The following is a 13,246-nucleotide window of genomic DNA, read 5'->3' as shown; positions in this document are numbered from 1 at the left end:
ATAAACAATCGATGTTTCGGGCTGAGACTCTTCTTCAGGACTGGAAAGGAGGGGGGAAGATTCCGGAATAAAAAGGTGAGGGGAGGGAAGGAGGGCAGTTAGAAGGTGATGGGTGAAGCCAGGTGGGCTGGAGGGGACCCAAGGGAGGTGATAGGTGAGGAGCAGAGGCAGGAGGCCAGAGTGGGGAACAGAAGAAGAGGAAAGGGAAAAATATTACCAGAAGGAGAAACCTATATTCAGGCCGTCAGGTTGAAGGCAACACAGACAGAATATGAGATTGGCCTCATCATGGCCAAAGAGGAGACCATGGATTGACATGTTGGACGGGAACGGGAATGGGAAGCCCATAATACACTGTATATCCCTTTCATGTCTGCCTGCAAATGTGTAGTCATCTTTTTCTTTTTCATTCAGGATATCAGTAAAAAGTATGCTTTCTTCAGAAGAACACTTGGTGATGGAAATTGCTTTTATCGGGCACTCAGCTTTGCTTATCTGGAGTCAATGCTTGGAAACAACAAGGGAATCAAAAAGTACGTTGTTTTATTTTTAATTTTTTATTCAGAGATACAGCGTGGAACAGATCCTTCCAGCCATTTGAGCTATACCACCCAGCAATCCCTGATTTTACCCTATCCTAATCACAGGACTGTTTACAATGACCAATTAGCTTTCTACTCAGTACGTCTTTGGACTGTGGGAAGAAATCAGGGCACACGGAGGAAACTCACACATTCCACGGGCATTTTCTTGGGCGTTAACCAATGCTAACTTTGTGAAAGTTATTGATGAGAAGGTTGACGCACATATAAATATGAACATAAGGTTAATGCCTGCGAGCAGAATTATGCAATTCAGCCCATTTAGACTGCTCTGCTATTTCATTGTGGCTGATCCATTTTCCCCTCAACTCCTTTCTGATGCCTTCTCCCCATAACCTTTGACTCCCTGATTAATAAGAGTCATAAAAAAGTACAGCACTGAAACAGGCACTTCTGCCCATCTAGTCTGTGCTGAACCTTTTAAACTGCTTACTCCCATTGGCCTGCACTAGGAAATAGCCTTCCATACCCCTACCATCCATGTACCTATCCAAACTTCTCTTAAATGTTGAAGTGAGGCCTACATGCGCCACTGTGCTGGCTGGTTAGATAGATCAGCAACCTATTAACCTCCACTTTAAGTGTACCCAATGACTTGGCCTCTACTGGTGTCTAATTGCTAAGGCTAGGTACTGTTTTGACCTTTGTTGAAGGGCAGAATTTTCACTCTTATTGCAGTTAAAACAGACATATCCAAGGAAGTGAGATAGAGAGGAAGGCTCAAAGGCTTTGTGCTTTTTTTGTCATAGCTGTTTTGCCATCAGTGCTTGAGTACAAGGCACATATAATCATGATAGCAGAAAACAATAGTCACAACAAATATTATATAGCCCAAGTCCCTGAGTGGCATGGCCTGTAGATTGATGGTGTATGGGATGTCCTGCAGCCATGTTTCTGCCAGAACAAGCGCACAGCAGTTTTTCTTTTTGTGCTGGTGAATGGAGATGAGAAGGAACTTTTTTAGCCAGAGGGTGGTGAATCTGCGGTATTCGTTGCCATGGGAGGCTGTAGAGGTCACATCATTGAGTATATTTAAAGCAGAGGTCAATAGGTTCTTGGTTAGGCAGGATGTCAAAGGGTACAGAGAGAAGGCAGGAGAATGGGGTTGAGATAGATAATAAATAAGCCATGATGGAATGGCAGATCTGACTTATGGGCTAAGTGACCCATTTCTGTTCCGATATCTTGTGGTCTTACGGCCAGTGCAGCTGCAGGCGAATGCAATCTGGCTTGTCTTCCATTGAGTGAACACTGGAGGGCAGCACTGATGGGATGGGCCAGCCGGACCCCAACCCAGTCAGAGCTGTTAGTGAACAGATGTTAAAATCCTGGCTTTGCCAAGTATGGTGCTCACGTAATAGAAACATAGAAACATAGAAACATAGAAAATAGGTGCAGGAGTAGGCCATTCGGCCCTTCGAGCCTGCACCGCCATTTATTATGATCATGGCTGATCATCCAACTCAGAACCCCGCCCCAGCCTTCCCTCCATACCCCCTGATCCCCGTAGCCACAAGGGCCATATCTAACTCCCTCTTAAATATAGCCAATGTATTGGCCTCAACTGCTTCCTGTGGCAGAGAATTCCACAGATTCACCACTCTCTGAGTGAAGAAGTTTTTCCTAATCTTGGTCCTAAAAGGCTTCCCCTTTATCCTCAAACTGTGACCCCTTGTTCTGGACTTCCCCAACATCGGGAACAATCTTCCTGCATCTAGCCTGTCCAATCCCTTTAGGATTTTATATGTTTCAATCAGATCTCCCCCTCAATCTTCTAAATTCCAACGAGTACAAGCCCAGTTCATCCAGTCTTTCTTCATATGAAAGTCCTGCCATCCCAGGAATCAATCTGGTGAACCTTCTTTGTACTCCCTCTATGGCAAGGATGTCTTTCCTCAGATTAGGGGACCAAAACTGCACACAATACTCCAGGTGTGGTCTCACCAAGGCCTTGTACAACTGCAGTAGTACCTCCCTGCTCCTGTACTCAAATCCTCTCGCTATAAATGCCAGCATACCATTCGCCTTTTTCACCGCCTGCTGTACCTGCATGCCCACTTTCAATGACTGGTGTATAATGACACCCAGGTCTCGTTGCACCTCCCCTTTTCCTAATCGGCCACCATTCAGATAATAATCTGTTTTCCTATTTTTGCTACCAAAGTGGATAACTTCACATTATCCACATTAAATTGCATCTGCCATGAATTTGCCCACTCACCCAACCTATCCAAGTCACTCTGCATCCTCTTAGCATCCTCCTCACAGCTAACACTGCCACCCAGCTTTGTGTCATCCGCAAACTTGGAGATGCTGCATTTAATTCCCTCATCCAAGTCATTAATATATATTGTAAACAACTGGGGTCCCAGCACTGAGCCTTGTGGTACCCCACTAGTTACCGCCTGCCATTCTGAAAAGGTCCCGTTTATTCCCACTCTTTGCTTCCTGTCTGCTAACCAATTCTCCATCCACATCAATACCTTACCCCCAATACCATGTGCTTTAAGTTTGCACACTAATCTCCTGTGTGGGACCTTGTCAAAAGCCTTTTGAAAATCCAAATATACCACATCCACTGGTTCTCCCCTATCCACTCTATTAGTTACATCCTCAAAAAATTCAATGAGATTCGTCAGACATGATTTTCCCTTCACAAATCCATGCTGACTTTGTCCGATGATTTCCAAATGTGCTGTTATCACATCTTTGATAACTGACTCCAGCAGTTTCCCCACCACCGACGTTAGGCTAACCGGTCTATAATTCCCGGGTTTCTCTCTCCCTCCTTTTTTAAAAAGTGGGGTTACATTAGCCACCCTCCAATCCTCAGGAACTAGTCCAGAATCTGACGAGTTTTGAAAAATTATCACTAATGCATCCACTATTTCTTGGGCTACTTCCTTAAGCACTCTAGGATGCAGACCATCTGCCCCTGGGGTTTTATCTGCCTTCAATCCCTTCAATTTACCTAACACCACTTCCCTACTAACAAGTATTTCGCTCAGTTCCTCCATCTCACTGGACCCTCTGTCCCCTACTATTTCTGGAAGATTATTTATGTCCTCCTTAGTGAAGACAGAACCAAAGTAATTATTCAATTGGTCTGCCATGTCCTTGCTCCCCATAATCAATTCACCTGTTTCTGTCTGTAGGGGACCTACATTTGTCTTTACCAGTCTTTTCCTTTTTACATACCTATAAAAGCTTTTACAGTCCGTTTTTATGTTGCCTGCCAGTTTTCTCTCATAATCTTTTTTCCCCTTCCTAATTAAGCCCTTTGTCCTCCTCTGCTGAACTCTGAATTTCTCCCAGTCCTCAGGTGAGCCACTTTCTCTGGCTAATTTGTATGCTGCTTCTTTGGAATTGATTCTATCCCTAATTTCTCTTGTCAGCCATGGGTGCACTACCTTCCTTGATTTATTCTTTTGCCAAACTGGGATGAACAATTGTTGTAGTTCATCCATGCAACCTTTAAATGCTTGCCATTGCATATCCACTGTCAATCTGTTAAGTGTCATTTGCCAGTCTATCTTAGCTAATTCACGTCTCATACCTTCAAAGTTACCCCTCTTTAAGTTCAGAACCTTTGTTTCTGAATTAACTATGTCACTCTCCATCTTAATGAAGAATTCCACCATATTATGGTCACTCTTACCCAAAGGGCCTCTCACGACAAGATTGCTATTAACCCTTCCTCATTGCTCAAAACCCAGTCCAGAATAGCCTGCTCTCTAGTTGGTTCCTCGACATGTTGGTTCAAAAAACCATCCCGCATACATTCCAAGAAATCCTCTTCCTCAGCACCTTTACCAATTTGGTTCACCCAATCTACATGTAGATTGAAGTCACCCATTATAACTGCTGTTCCTTTATTGCACACATTTCTAATTTCCTGTTTAATACCATCTCCGACCTCACTACTACTGTTAGGTGGCCTGTACACAACTCCCACCAGCGTCTTCTGCCCCTTAGTGTTACGCAGCTCTACCCATATCGATTCCACATCTTCCCGGCTTATGTCCTTCCTTTCTATTGCGTTAGTCTCTTCTTTAACCAGCAACGCCACCCCACCTCCCCTCCCTTCATGTCTATCCCTCCTGAATATTGAATATCCCTGAACGTTGAGCTCCCATCCTTGGTCACCCTGGAGCCATGTCTCTGTGATCCAACTATATCATAATCATTAATAACAATCTGCACTTTCAATTCATCCACCTTATTACGAATGCTCCTTGCATTGACACACAAAGCCTTCAGGCGCTCTTTTACAACTCTCTTAGCCCTTATACAATTATGTTGAAAAGTGGCCCTTTTTAATGCTTGCCCTGGATTTGTCGGCCTGCCACTTTTACTCTTCTCCTTAGTACTTTTTGCTTCTACCCTCACTTTACACCCCCCTGTCTCTCTGCACTGGTTACCATCCCCCTGTTGTGAACTAACCTCCTCACGCCTAGCCTCTTTAATTTGATTCCCACCCCCCAACCATTCTAGTTTAAAGTCACCTCAGTAGCCCTCGCTAATCTCCCTGCCAGGATATTGGTCCCCCTAGGATTCAAGTGTAACCCGTCCTTTTTGTACAGGTCACGCCTGCGCCAAAAGAGGTCCCAATGATCCAAAAACTTGAATCCCTGCCCCCTGCTCCAGTCCCTCAGCCACGCATTTATCCCCCACCTCATCGCATTCCTACTCTCACTGTTACGTGGCACAGGCAGTAATCCCGAGATTACTACCTTTGCGGTCCTTTTTCTCAACTCCCTTCCTAGCTCCCTATATTCTCCTTTCAGGACCTCATCCCTTTTCCTGCCTATGTCATTGGTACCTATATGTACCACGACCTCTGGCTCCTCACCCTCCCACTTCAGGATATCTTGGACACGATCAAAAATATCCCGGACCCTGGCACCAGGGAGGCAGACTACCATCTGGGTCTCTGGACTGCGTCCACAGAATCGCCTATCTGACCCCCTTACTATCGAGTCCCCTATCACAACTGTCCTCCTCTTCCTTGCCTTACCCTTCTGAGCTACAGGGCCAGACTCTGTGCCAGAGGCACGGCCACTGTCGCTTCCCCCAACAATACTCAAACAGGAGTACCTACTGTTAAGGGGTACAGCCATCGGGGTACTCCCTATTACCTGACTCTTCCCCTTCCCCCTCCTAACCGTGACCCACTTGTCTGCCTCCCGTGGCCCTGGCGTGACCACCTGCCTGTAACTCCTCTCTATCAACTCCTCACTCTCCCTGACCAGACGAAGGTCATCGAGCTGCAGCTCCAGTTCCGTAACGCGGTCCCTTAGGAGCTGCATCTCGATGCACTTGGCGCAGGTGTAGACGTCCAGGAGGCTTGGAGACTCCAGGGCCTCCCACATCCGACACTGAGAACAGCAAACTGCCCTCACACTCATACTGCCCCTCTCCTCAAATAACAACAGAAAATGAATGCCAAACCTCCCTCGCCTCGCCTGTTTCCGCCTAAGCCCGTTGAGCCGAAGCCCTTAAGTCTTAACTCTGCTCCCGGCTCACTCCGCAGCCCGCAAACTACGCTGCCCGCTCTATGAGGCTCTGTTCCTTTTAAATCTGCTGCGCTGTACAGCCCGACGTCACACGCCTGCGCAGTCCCGCCTCTCAGAACGCCGTTGGAGAAAAAAAAATAACGAAAATTTCCAAAATATCTTTCTCGGCACTTCCACTCAGACTCTCAGACTCCTTCTTCGATAATACCATAATACCATAACCTATCTAATATGAATTGTTTTTATTCAGACTTAGACAAAATTTAATACAGAGTAGAGAAGACCTTCTGGCTGCTGGATTTGCTGAAAAAACATTTGAAAATTCTTTCAGCACTGTAAGTATTTCATTTCTGAAACGTGGTAAATTTAAGATTTTATTAGTCTTCTGTCTCAACTACTCAAAATGTCACATTTGATAATGTAATGGGATTTGACCCTGTAATCATCTGCAGTAGTGATTTCAACTGGAGGTCTGCTTGGCTAACAAATGATCTGCCCAGGCAAATCTAAAGCCAACCCAGAATGAACCTAAAAGGACATACAGTCACCGTTCTTGATGCTTATCGAACATGATTAGGTCCTGTTGGGTTCAAGTCAGGTTGCCAACCTCTACTGAACCAGGGTGCATTTAAGACCATAAGCTATACGAGCAGAATTAGGCCATTTGGCTTCCATTTCAGCATGGCTGATCTATTTCCCTCTCGGCCCCAAATCTCCCCGTATCCCTTCATGCCCTAACCAATCAAGAATCTATGAGCCTCTACCTTAAATATACATAAAGACTTGGCCTCCATAGCCGCCTGTGGCAATGAATTCCACAGATTCACCACACATGCGCGTGTACCTACAGCTCAGAGACTGCAGCGTTTCAAGAAGGCAGCTCAGTGCCAGCTTCTCAAGGATAACTAGGGATGGGCAATAAATGCTGACTTGATGGCGATGCCCACATCCTGTAAATGAATAAAAATGTTTAAAAATGTGAAGAAATTCCTCCTCGTCTCCATTCTAGACTTGCATTGAGCTAGCTGCTATCTGGTTTGAAGGACTGATGAAGGGTCTTGGTCTGAAATGTTGACTGTACTCTTTCTCCTTGGATGCTGCCTGGCCTGCTGAGTTCCTTGTATGCTTATTTTCTAGCCCACCAGCCTCTACATTCAGTGTCATTTCTGCCACCTTCAGCAGGATTCTATCACCAGTTGTGCCTTTTCTTCCCTTCCCCTTTCAGTTATTGTGGAGGGAATAGACCCTTTGAGATTCACTGGTCCACCCTTCCATCTCCGTCCGCATTCTTTTTATGTAGGAGATGTAACATCTGTCCTTTTTTGTCACTCCTTCCAAGCATTCGGGGACCCAAAATTTCCTTCCAGGAGAAGCAATGGTTCACTTAGACTTCCACCACTTTAATATACTGGGTGCGCACAATATGGTGTCCTAGAGTCACAGAACACTACAGCACAGAAATAGGCCCTTCGGCCTTTCTAGTCTCTGCCGATCTTTTAATCTGCCTTATCCCATCAACGTACACCTGGACCATAGCCCTCCACCCATGTACTTAAGTTAAATATTGAAATCAAACCGGCATTCATCACTTGTGCCAGCAGCTCGTTCCAGTATCTCACTACCATCTGAGTGAAGAAGTTCCCCCTCATGTTCTCCTTAAATATTTCATCTTTCGCCCTTAACCCATGACCTCTGGTTTTTTTTTCTCCCCTTGCTTCAGTGGAAAAAGCCTGCTTGCATTCACTCTATACCCCTCATAATTTTGTATATCTCTATCAAATCTCCCCTCATTCTTCTACGCTCTAGAGAATAAAGTCCTAACTCTTTCACCCTTTCCCTATAGCCCAGGTCCTCATGTCCCAACAACATCCTTGTAAATTTTCTTTGCACTTTTTCAATCTTACATCTTTTCTTGGGTATGTGACCAAAACCGTACACAATACTCCAAATTTGGCCTCACCAACTTCAACGTAACATCCCACTCTGAGTAATTCAGATGAAGATTGGGTGAAAGTTTTTCATTCGGTCCACAAGTTTAGTTCTCCATCCTACTCCTACTCTGATTTCAGTCCTGTACCTCCAATGATTCTCCTGAAATGCCTGAACTCAGCTTAAGGAACAGTTCTTCATCTCACATCAGAGCAGTTAAATTGAATTTGATGCTGAATTTAAGTTTCTTTTTATGTAAGCTTATCTCAGTTTCAGTTTCCTCTCCAACTCTGTTAAATTATTTCCTTGAAAATTTTGATCTGAAACTTATCATAGATGGTATGTTTTTTTTCCGCTACACTCTCCAACTTACAATACCATTTCTCTCACTTTTCAAGGTCAGATCAAAGTGTAGCGGTTAGCGTGACGCTATTACAGCTCAACTCCAGTGTTCTGTACAAGAGCATTGGTACGTCCCTTCCTGTGAGCACATGTCTTTCCTCCAGGTGCTTCAGTTTCCTACCACAGTCTAAAGACATAACTGTAGGTAGGCTAATTGGTCATTGTAAATTGTCCTGTGATTAGTCTAGGGTTAAATCAGTGGATGGCTGGGTGGTGTGGCTCATTGGGCTGGAAGGGCTTATTCCGCACTGTATCTTGAAACAGAAAAATAAAATAGACATTGCTTCTATTTTCTCCATCGCACTGTCCAACTTAAATAATATTTATCTCGCTTTTCAAATTCTGATCAAGAAACATTTGACCTAAAAGGGAAAGTTTCTTTCCTGCAGATGCTGCTTTATTAAGTACTTCCAGCATTTTGCATTTTTGTTTTGGATTTACAGCATCTGCAGCTTCCCCCCGCCCCCCCTCAATGGAAATCTTTTCTTTCTGGTGCTTTTGATAGTATGCAATCCTAGACAATTTAAAGATACAGCGCAGTTAGTGACCCTCTCAGCATAACAAGCCTGTGTCACCCAATTACACCCACGTGACTAACTTACAAACCCGTATGTCTTTAGGGAAATGGGAGAAAACCAAAGCACCCAGAGGAGACCCACATGGTCATGGGTGAATGTAAAAACTTTTACTTAAAATACTACCACACTCATCTATTGAGATGTTCCCCCAACTAATGATCTCACTTTAAGGACTCTTTATCATGCTATTTCATTCTGGACAGTGGTGGCAATTGAACCAGGGTCACCACGGCTGTAAAGCATTAAGCAAACCGCTACGCTACTGTGCCATCCTAATATCTAACATACCTTAACAACAGGAATTCTGCAGATGCTGGAAATTCAAACAACACACATCAAAGTTGCTGGTGAACGCAGCAGGCCAGGCAGCATCTCTAGGAAGAGGTACAGTCGACGTTTCAGGCCGAGACCCTTCATCAGGACTAAGGTCTCAGCCTGAAATGTCGTCTGTACCTCTTCCTAGAGATGCTGCCTGGCCTGCTGCGTTCACCAGCAACTTTGATGTGTGTTGATCTAACATACCTTGATGAGTAAAGATCAAAATGAGCTACGGCAATTGTTGTAAGTGGAATCTGACGTTTCCTTTTTCTGAAATAAAAAGTGGATTGATACAGATGTTACTGTTAGGTTCTCTGGTTCCAGTTTCTGGATGTGATTGACCTGGTAGAAACGGACGGTTCGGTCTCCAAGCTACTTGCTGTTTTCAATGATCGTGGTGCTTCAGATCATTTAGTGCAATATCTTCGACTACTAACATCCGCATACTTGCAGAAGCAGTCCAGCTTCTTTGAATTTTTCCTCGAGGGAGGCATAAGTATTAAAGACTTCTGTGCTCAGGTCAGTTTTAGAATTGGTTATGTTGACTGGCTTTATTTATTGATGATGGAGCCTACCTTCAAATTTTGGAAACAATTCTTTTTGGTAAATATTAATAGACAATATGGCTAATTATGGATAAAGTACGAAGTAAAATGTATTATCAGAGTACATGCATGTCACCACATACAACCCTGAAATTCATTTTTCTGCAGGCATACTCAGCAAACCTACAGAACAGTAACTGTAAACAGGATCAATGAAAGAGCATAGGTGACAATAAACTGTGCAAATATAAATAAATAGCAATAAATAACAGGAGCATGAAATAACAAGATAGAGTCGTTAAAGTGAGATCATTGGTTGGAGGAACATCTCATTAAATGAGTCTGGTAGTATTTTAAGTAAAAGATCCTGAATGTAAGCTGACCTGTCATTACAATGCCACTAATGTCATCATTGTGATACTAGACTGTGGTCTGATTCATTGATTCAGTTGTTGCCGTCATCATTAGGTTGAAGACCATGAGATATAGGAGCAGTATTAGGCCATTAGGCCCATCGAATCTGCCCTGCCATTTCATAGAAAAACATAGAAAACCGACAGCACAATACAGGCCCTTCAGCCCACAAAGTTGTGCTGAACATGTCCCTACCTTAGAAAATACTAGGCTTACATATAGCCCTCTATTTTTCTAAGCTCCATGTACCTATCCAAAAGTCTCTTAAAAGACCCTATCGTATCCGCCTCCACCACCTTTGCCGGCAGCCCAATCCACGTACTCACCACTCTCTGAGTAAAAACACTTACCCCGACATCTCCTCTGTACCTACTCCCAAGCACCTTAAACCTGTGCCCTCTTGTGGCAGCCATTTCAGCCCTGGGAAAAAGCCTCTGACTATCCACTTGATCAATGCCTCTCATCTTATACATCTCTATCAGGTCACCTCTCATCCTCCGTCGCTCCAGGGAGAAAAGGCCAAGTTCACTCAACCTATTCTCATAAGGCATGCTCCCCAATCCAGGCAACATCCTTGTAAATCTCCTCTGCACCCTTTCTGTGGCTTCCACATCCTTCCTGTAGTGAGGCGACTAGAATTGAGCACAGTACTCCAAGTGGGGTCTGACCAGGGTCCTGTATACCTGCAACATTACCTCTTGGCACCTAAATTCAATTCCACGATTGATGAAGGCCAATACACCGTACGCCTTCTTAACCAGAGAGTCAACCTGCGCAGCTGCTTTGAGGGTCCTATGGACTCGGACGCCAAGATCCCTCTGATCCTCCCACAGTGCCAAGAGTCCTACCATTAATACTATATTCTGCCATCATATTTGACCTACCAAAATGAACCACTTCACACTTATCTGGGTTGAACACTATTTGCCACTTCTCAGCCCAGTTTTGCATCCTATCAATGTCCTGCTGTAACCTCTGACAGCCCTCCACACTATCCACAACACTCCCAACCTTTGTGTCATCAGCAAATTTACTCACCCAACCCTCCACTTCCTCATCCAGGTCATTTATAAAAATCACCCAATCTTGCTGAAATCCATATACACTACATCTACGGCTCTACCTTCATCAGTGTGTTTAGTCACATCCCCAAAAAATTCAATCAGGCTCGTAAGGCACGACCTGCCCTTGATAAAGCTATGCTGACTATTCCTAATCATATTATACCTCTCCAAGTGTTCATAAATCCTGCCTCTTCAGGGTCTTCTCCATCAACTTACCTACCACTGAGGTAAGACTCACTGGTCTATAATTTCCTGGAATATCTCTACTCCCTTTCTTGAATAAAGGAATAACATCTGCAACCCTCCAATCCTCCGGAACCTCTCCCATCCCCATTGATGACATAAAGATCATCGCCAGAGGCTCAGAAACCTCCTCCCTCGTCTCCCACAGTAGCCTGGGGTACATCTCATCTGGTCCCGGCGACTTATCCAACTTGATGCTTTCCAAAAGCTCCAGCACATCCTCTTTCTTAATATCTACATGCTCAAGCTTTTCAGTCTGCTGCAAGTCATCACTACAGTCACCAAGGTCCTTTTCCATAGTGAATACTGAAGTATTCATTAAGTACCACTGCTGTTTCCTCCGGTTCCGTACACACTTTTCTATAGGTCCTATTCTTTCACGTCTTATCCTCTTGCTCTTCACATACTTGTAGAATGCCTTGGGGTTTTCCTTAATCCTGCCCGCCAAGGCCTTCTCATGGTCCCTTCTGGCTCTCCTAATTTCCTTCTTAAGCTCCTTCCTATCAGCCTTATAATCTTCTAGATCTGGTTATATGGTTATCTCTAACATTATCCAGCTCTGTGAACCTTTTGTAAGCTTCTCTTTTCTTCTTGACTGGATTTATTACAGTCTTTGTACACCACAGTTCCTGTACCCTACCATAACTTCCCTGTCGCATTGGAACATACCTATGCAGAACTCCACACAAATATTCCCGAACATTTGCCACATTTCTTCCATACTTTTCCCCGAGAATGTTTCCAATTTAAGCTTCCAATTTCCTGCCTGATAGCCTCATAATTCCCCTTACTCCAATTAAGTGCTTTTCTAACTTGTCTGTTCCTATCTCTGTCCAATGCTATTGTAAAGGAGATAGAATTATGATCACTATCTCCAAAGTGCTCTCCCACTGAGAGATCTGACACCTGACCAGGTTCATTTCCCAATACCAAATCAAGTACAGCCTCTCCTCTTGTAGACTTATCTACATATTGTGTCAAGAAACCTTCCTGAACACACCTAACTAAGTCCACCCCATCTAAACCCCCTGCTTTAGAGAGATGCCAATTGATATTTGGGAAATTAAAATCTCCCATCACGACAACTCTGTTATTATTACACTTTTCCAGGATCTGTTTCCCTATCTGCTCCTCAATATCCCTGTTACTATTGGGTGGCCTATAAAAAACACCCAGTAAAGTTATTGACCCCGTCCTCCACCCACAGAGACTCCGTAGACAATCCCTCCATGGCATCCACCTTTTCTGCAGCGTGACACTATCTCTGATCAATAGTGCCATGCCCCCACCTCTTTTGCCTCCCTCCCTGTCCTTTCTGAAACATCTAAAACCCGGCACTTGAAGTAACCATTCCTGTCCCTGAGCCATCCAAGTCTCTGTAATGGCCACCACATCATAGCTGCAAGTACTGATCCACGCTATAAGCTCATCCGCTTTGTTCACAACACTCCTTGCGTTAAAATAGACACATCTCAAACCATCAGTCTGAGCACGTCCCTTCTCTATCACCTGCCTATCCTCCCTCTCGCACTGTCTACAAGCTTTCTCAATTTGTGAGCCAACCTCCTCTTCCCCAGTCTCTTCAGTTCGGTTCGCATCCCCCTCACAATTCCAGTTTAAACTCTCCCCAGTAGC

The 13,246-nt window shown here is 44.4% G+C and overlaps 1 protein-coding gene across 1 annotated transcript in view; it reads left to right on the top strand.

Moving 5' to 3' along the window:
- Positions 1-13,246, top strand: part of LOC140206323 (ubiquitin thioesterase OTUB2-like) — a 28,758-nt gene that overhangs the window by 11,585 nt on the left and 3,927 nt on the right. Inside the window, exons 3-5 of the mRNA XM_072274663.1 lie at positions 415-533; positions 6,369-6,453; positions 9,670-9,864. Coding sequence (XP_072130764.1) covers positions 415-533; positions 6,369-6,453; positions 9,670-9,864 — 399 coding nt within the window. The remainder of the gene's footprint in view (positions 1-414; positions 534-6,368; positions 6,454-9,669; positions 9,865-13,246) is intronic.

This window comes from Mobula birostris, chromosome 1 (genome assembly GCF_030028105.1).
Source record: "Mobula birostris isolate sMobBir1 chromosome 1, sMobBir1.hap1, whole genome shotgun sequence".
In the NCBI taxonomy this organism is placed as follows: Eukaryota; Metazoa; Chordata; class Chondrichthyes; order Myliobatiformes; family Myliobatidae; genus Mobula; species Mobula birostris.
Note: the sequence above shows the minus strand (reverse complement) of the source record. Positions and strands in the feature narration are given on the sequence as shown.